The sequence below is a fragment of the Ranitomeya variabilis genome, chromosome 5 (assembly GCF_051348905.1).
Source record: "Ranitomeya variabilis isolate aRanVar5 chromosome 5, aRanVar5.hap1, whole genome shotgun sequence".
Lineage (NCBI taxonomy): Eukaryota > Metazoa > Chordata > Amphibia > Anura > Dendrobatidae > Ranitomeya > Ranitomeya variabilis.
Genome location: NC_135236.1, coordinates 259,864,326 through 259,871,517, shown reverse-complemented (window position 1 = coordinate 259,871,517; position 7,192 = coordinate 259,864,326). Strand labels below are relative to the sequence as shown.

Genomic DNA, 7,192 nt, shown 5'->3' with positions numbered 1-7,192 from the left:
AGATGTAACCCATTGAATATTGGTCAGAGTGCAATCTGATTTTTTTCTCAGATTGCACTTGTCCATTTTTCTCGCAAATGAGTATGTGCCCTTATACAGAGGTTTGCTGTCTCACAGAGAAACGCCAAAATGTGCATATCCAGCTCACTGCAAGTTTCCCACTACTCAATATACTATAGCTTTGCAACAGTTGAAATGTAATTGCATCACTGTAACATACAAAAAAGAGTGAGACATGGAGAGATGGTATAAATGATTGTATGAAGAGCTGACTTCAATTTAAAAATACAGTGGTCACATATCACAAGTTCCTAATCACTAATATTCCACATCTGGTAACTGTATCAAAATATGGTGGGGCAATAGTGCTAGAATATCCTATGTGCATTTGATATTCATTAACTAATACTTAAAAATAGAGTATGAAAAAATCAAAACTAAACATAACAGTGAGATCTGGATCACGTACTGTAATGTCTGCTGCATCATCTGTATTATGTTATATTCTGTGTCCTGTCGTGCTGTCCTGCTTTACTGTATCTTTGCTGTATCTTATGTATACAGAACATGACGACTGAATGTAAACTGGGCAAGTGAAATGGGTAAAGAGGCTAGGATTTTTATTATCCCTTAGTGCTTTTCTTTAGACTTTCATTGTAAATGCATATAATCTATCTATCTATCTATCTATCTATCTATCTATCTATCTATCTATCTATCTATCTATCTATCTATCTATCTATCTATTATTCCTTGCTGTACAGAAGCTATCATGTGACTTGCTCTGGATAATCTGCACATGCGTACAGGGCTCTCAGCTGCCATCAGCACAGGAATAACAAAGGCAGGAGCAGCTGTGCCCCTGACAGCCAAAGACAACCATCATCTGAGACAGCTATGTATTTCCAGGAACAGTAGCCCTGTGAGAGAGACCATCTTCACCTGGAAAACACAAGACAAAAAAAAACTGCTTCTAAAGAGGCATCCATCCATCCATCAGCTGAGAGACATCCAAAGGCTTCTATGACAGCTGCCACCTGAGACAGAATTGGAGACGACCATCGGCTGATAGCGACAGCTTGAGACATCCAATTATAGCCTCCACTTAAGACAATTCATTTTGCTAAGACAATCATCTGTAATCCACAGCACCTGCCTGCCCTTCCCAAGCTCCGTCCCTGTCTCCCACACACCGTGACAGCAGCATCTTAAGTCCCTCAGTCATTCCCCCACCCTCATTTCTCCTGTTCCCCGTTCATATCTGCTCATTCTCAGTCACCCGCCTCCCCCATTTGTGTTTGTGATTGGACCTGCTTCTTTTGTCTGACAGCCCATTCTATATTTGTCTGCAACCGGTCATCACAGCAACCTACGTTTACATAGAACCAAGGAGGAATCTATCTATCTATCTATCTATCTATCTATCTATCTATCTATCTATCTATCTATCTATCTATCTATCTATCTATCTATCTATCGTACCATTCTATCCATCCATCTGTCCCTCCATTGTTACATACCACTTTATTAAGCTGTTTTGTATATCTCATATTAATATTTTCCTTCCAATGATCATTGACATATAAATCTATGCACGCCCTATAGAAGACTAAGACACAGATATACTCTGTGTCAAACATCACACACATACCTTCAGGCCGTAATACCTTCTGTCTCATTGTGACAGTCTGCTGTGCTCGGCCAGAAGATGTGAGTATACAAAAGATCCCGTCTTCCTGATGTTTATGTTTGAGTGTTTTGTGTGTATACTTGTATCTCTATCTTGTATGTTTGTTTATATGACTATTGTAAAATGTTTACAGGTACAGATATCTTCGTAATAATGTGATAACTTCCTGATAACACTTCCGAGACCTGTGACAATGTATGCAGAACATGAATTCAGCTATTGTATGTGCCCATCTACTATATCTGTGTATGTCTGTATATTCTGGGTGCAGTGTGCATTACTCCTCTTTGGTTATCTTATGTTATTTTATTGATATAACATATTCTTGGTTAGCACATTTTGTGCAGTGTCAATAGAGAACAAATATACACCAAGTGTTACCTTTTTCACTCCTTCTTACTTTAGGCCTAGTTTCCTGCTTCCCTTTTAGGCTACGTTCACATTAGCGTTCTGCGACGCAGCGTCGGGCGCCGCTGCGTCGCCGCATGCGTCATGCACCCCTATATTTAACATGGGGGCGCATGGACATGCGTTGCATTTGCGTTTTGTGACGCATGCGTCCCTGCGGCGCACGCGTCAGGGCGCACAGGACGCAGCAAGTTGCATTTTTTGTGCGTCCAAAATCAAGCAAAAAAAGGATGCATGCGTCACAATACGCTGCGTTGTGCATGCGTTCACATTTGCAAATGTGAACGTAGCCTTACCTGTACTTTCTTTTTTGTCTCTCTTGAATTGGTTCCTCTAAATGTAGGATTTTTTTTCTCTACAGGGATAACTAAACATCTCGCTGTGCCATCCCAGCATGCCAGTGCATGTGATGATAGCTCTGCTGCTACCGGGGGCATCGGACCCCCAACCCTGAGGCAGTGGCTAGGTGATATACCTCCTCAATGCAAATGGTGAGAAAAATAGTTTATTAAGCTCAATATGAATAAAATGACTATATGTGATCATGAGCCTTGTAAGCAATTTGTATCTTTTGATGAGAGCTCTGTTTTTGTATCATGTTATTAAGGAGTAGTTTACAAAGATGTACCTTACTGGCTCACACTCATCTGCGTAAATAAAATCGCTCTGATGTTGTTCCTGAAAAGTTGGACAAGTGTCATGCAAGTACAATGCGATTTTTCTCACATAGCATCCATAGGACATCCGTATGTAATGCGTTCCTTTCTCTCTGCAACTATTATTATGGAATCATTTACAGGACCGTGTACAGTTTTCTATGGCACAGAATGGTAATGTATCTGTAAAAAAATGGACGTCATATGTATGATCGGTGTGCCGTCTATTTTTGTTCTTGCACCCATTGACTTGCATTGGCATCTCTTGTCCAATATACGCTCTCAGATATTTTTTCTCAGTCAAATCCGAGCTGAGAAAAAAATAGCAGATGAACACAATCATTGAAGAACATTAGTCAGAGTGCAACCCAATTTTTTTATTGAATTGCACCCATCTGATATATATGCAGAGGAGTACGAGCCCTAAAGGGGCCTTCCCATCTCCAAGATCCTATCCCAATATGTAGTAGGTGTGATAATAATAGTATTAGCAAATACTTCCAATCAGAAATGTAGTATTCTGATTCTCTGACTCTTACCCCATGTGCAGGGCATTGCAGTAGCTTTGCTATTCACTAACGAGTCGTCGTCTCATAATCATGGATACCTAAGCTTCTGCAATGCACATAGGGTAAGGCCTCTTTCACACTTCAGTTGTTTGGCGTCAGTCTAAAACCGCCATTTTCCTCAAATAACGGATCCGTCATTTTTTTTTGGTGGATCCGCTATTTTCCCATAGACTTGCATTAGCGACAGATTGTGATGGATGGTCGTCCGTTCCATCCGCCATGCGACGGATCCGTCGAAATTTGGCGGACATTGTCTAGACATAGAAACGTTTTTTGTCAACGCCAAAATGGCAGTTCGCGGCGGATCCGTCGCGTCCGTCATTCCATAGAATGGCCGCCTATGGGCGACGGATCCGTCGCGACCGTCATTTCAGCGGATCCGTCGCCCCAATCTGCTTTTTCAATTGCGCATGCTCCAAAAAGTAGATACTTTTCCCAGACAACCCCCAAGTAACGGATCCGTCAAAAACGGATCCGTTAGAACCGTTTTTTCAATAATTGTGACAGATCCGTCGATCCGTCACTATGTCGGAGCAGACTGATGCCAAACAACTGAAGTGTGAAAGAAGCCTAAGCAACATAGAGAATCAAAAGAAGTTTACTACATTTCTAAGGTATTTGCTAATATTATTATTATAACTACTACATATTAGGATAGGATCTTGTAGATGGGAATACGCTTTTAAAACTCTTAGGCTGCCATCACAATAGCAGTATTTGGTCAGGATTTTACATCAGTATTTGTAAGACAAAACCAGGAGTGGAACAAATAGAGGAAAAGTATAATAGAAACACGTCACCACTTCTGCATTTATCACCCACTCCTGGTTTTGGCTTACAAATACTGATGTAAAATACTGACCAAATACTACTAGTGTGACGGCAGCCTTAGGTGCAAGTTGTTATAAAAAAACATTTACAAGGCCCCCAGACAATCAAGCATAATATACACAGTGGATATAAGAAGTCTCCACAACCTTGTTAAAGTGTTAGGCTTTTGTTATGTAAAAAAATCATATCAAGAGGAATCATTTCTTAACTTTTTCCACCTTTAGGCTATGTGCATACGTTGCAGAATTGCCGTGGAAATTTCCGCAGCAATTCTGCAACTCCCTGCCGCGGGAAATACGCATGCGGAATTGACATGCATATTCCCGCTAAACACTAGCGTTTTGCAAGCGTAATTAGCTTGCAGAATGCTAGCGTTTTCCAAGCGATCTGTAGCATCGCTTGGAAAACTGATTGACAGGTTGGTCACACTTGTCAAACATAGTGTTTGACAAGTGTGACCAACTTTTTACTATTGATGCTGCCTATGCAGCATCAATAGTAAAAAGGTATATGTTAAAAATAAGAAAAAAAATAAAAAATCGTGATATTCTCACCTTCCGGCAGCCCCCGCATCATTCCTGCTCCTCGCGATGCTCCCGTTCCCAGTAATTCCTCCCGACAATGACTACAGATGACATAGCATCACGCGAGACCGCTACGTCATCACAGATCATTGTCGCAAGGCATTACTGGGAACGGGAGCATCGCAAGGAGCGGGAAGGCTGCGGGAGCCGCCGGAAGGTGAGAATATTACGATTTTTTATTTTGATTCTTTTTTTTTAACAGGTATATGGTTACCAGGGCCTGGAGGAGAGTCTCCTCTCCTCCACCCTGGGTACCAACCGCACATGATCAGCTTACTTCCCGCATGGTGGGCATAGCCCCATGTGGGAAGTAAGCGGATCACTGTATTCCTATGTGAGTAGAATCGCCGCGATTCCGCACAAAGAATGAACATGCTGCGTTTTTTTCCGGAATGCGATTCCGCTGTGGGAAAAAATGCAGCATATGCGCAAAAAATGTGGAATGCATTAAAAATGATGGGATGCTTATGTAATTGTTTTTTTAGCGTTTTATCGGCGGAAAACTGCTAAAAAAAAGCTAAAAATCCTGAACGTGAGCACATAGCCTAAATGTCATATATAATCTGTACAATTCAATTGAAAAACAAACTGAAATCTTTTCGGGTGGAAAAAGTGAAATAAAGAATTAAAGTAATGTGGTTACATAAGTATACACACCCTTAAATTAATATATTGTCGAAGTACCCTTTATGACAGCATTCAGTCTTTTTGGGTAGGAGTCTATTAGCATGAACAGGGGCTTACATAGAAATCATTGCGCCCCATAGTAGAAGTTCTAATTGGCACCCCCCAAAAAACAAATTAATATTTAGCAGGGTCACAGAAGACCATATCTCACAAGCTTGCAGCTTTTACAAAGTAATTTTCCTCCTACTGAAGCCCTAGATTGCCCTTTCATTGCACCCATAATGTCACGGGTTTACAGCAACAGAGAGGTGCCAGAAGACTGCAGTGTCTGATTTCTTTCCAGCGTTGATGGTCTCAGCTGCTCAGTGTTGGCCACTCCTCTCTCCTATATATACTCATCTCTGGCTATCAGGGATGCCACTGTTAGGCCATGTTCACATGTTCAGTATTTGGCCAGTATTTTACATCAGTATTTATAAGCCAAAACCAGGAGTGGTTGATAAATGCAGAAGTGTTGATGTGTTTCTATTATACTTTTCCTCTGATTGTTCCACTTCTGGTTTTGGCTTAGAAATACTGATGTAAAATACTGACTAAATACTGAATGTGTGAACTTGGCCTTAGTCTTAAACTGCCTGTTGTGGTGTTGGTAAAGGCGTTGATCTGTGACTCTTGCTAGGTGTTTCGACTGTGTTCAAAATTCTTCATCCTCTTCTGTTTGGTTTTCCTTCCTTTTATCCCAGGTGTTCCTCTCTGTTGTCTGTGAGTGCATATTTGTATGTTTCGTATTTTATTTTATCCCTGTACGTCCTTTCTTGTTAGTCTGGTTTGTGTGTATAGATACACTATTACTCCCAACTTCCCTGGGTAAGGGAGTGGGATAGATTTAGGGCTGATTCGGAAGATCAGTAAGGTGTACATCAGAGGTGTCAAACTGCATTCCTCGAGGGCCGCAAACAGGTCATGTTTTCAGGATTTCCTTAGCATTCCACAAGGTGCTGGAATCATTCTGTGCAGGTGATTAAATTATCACCTGTGCAATACAAGGAAATCCTGAAAACATGACCTGTTTGCGGCCCTCGAGGAATGCAGTTTGACACCTCTGGTGTACATGGCCCAGCATCTTCACCATCAGAAATAATCTGGTAAGCAGTGATAGCTGTGGTGCCCCTAGTGTTAGGGACAGCAAAGGAGCCCCGGACCCGGGTATTCCGGCAATAGAGTTGCGACACATAAAGTATGATGCCAACCAAAGAGCCCCACAAACAGATTATATTACCACCAAAGTTAATTCCTCCATAGTACCCTCCACGGGCACAGTATGGTGACTCTAATATAGTATGATCCCCCAACAACCCTCCATGCAGTATATTGGGCCTACATCCAATATAACGACCTCACACCTCACCATACTGTATACTGGCCCACACTAGCTCTCCAAACAGTATAATTGCCCCCACAAGCCCGCCAAACAGGAAACTGGCCTCTACATAGCCCTCCACAGAGTATGATGGACCCCACACAAACCTTCAAACTGTATAATTGCTTTCATACAGTATAATTGGCCCCACAAAGCCCTCCAAATATTATAATGCCATAGACATAGCCCTCCAGATATTTTAATAGCTTCCTTATAGAATAATGGTACCAATAGTCCTCCATATTATATACTGAACCCTAAAATTCCTTCATATAGTATAATGCACACCATAGTCTTCCATATTGTATAATGCACTCCCCATAGTCCTAAATATAGTATAATGCACTCCCTATAGTCCTCCATATAGTATAATGCACCCCCATAGTCTTCAATTTAATATACACTGT

The 7,192-nt window shown here is 41.4% G+C and overlaps 1 protein-coding gene across 4 annotated transcripts in view; it reads left to right on the top strand.

Annotated features, from left to right (window-relative positions):
- Positions 1-797: 797 nt before the first annotated feature.
- Positions 798-7,192, top strand: part of PARP6 (poly(ADP-ribose) polymerase family member 6) — a 116,305-nt gene continuing 109,910 nt past the window's right edge. For 3 of the 4 annotated variants that reach the window (XM_077264156.1, XM_077264155.1, XM_077264153.1), the window contains exons 1-2: positions 804-1,710; positions 2,460-2,589. In XM_077264156.1, coding sequence (XP_077120271.1) covers positions 2,581-2,589 — 9 coding nt within the window. In that variant the 5' untranslated portion in view covers positions 804-1,710; positions 2,460-2,580. Of the gene's footprint in view, positions 1,711-2,459; positions 2,590-7,192 lie in introns of all 4 variants that reach the window. The other variant, XM_077264154.1, reaches the window with a different exon arrangement.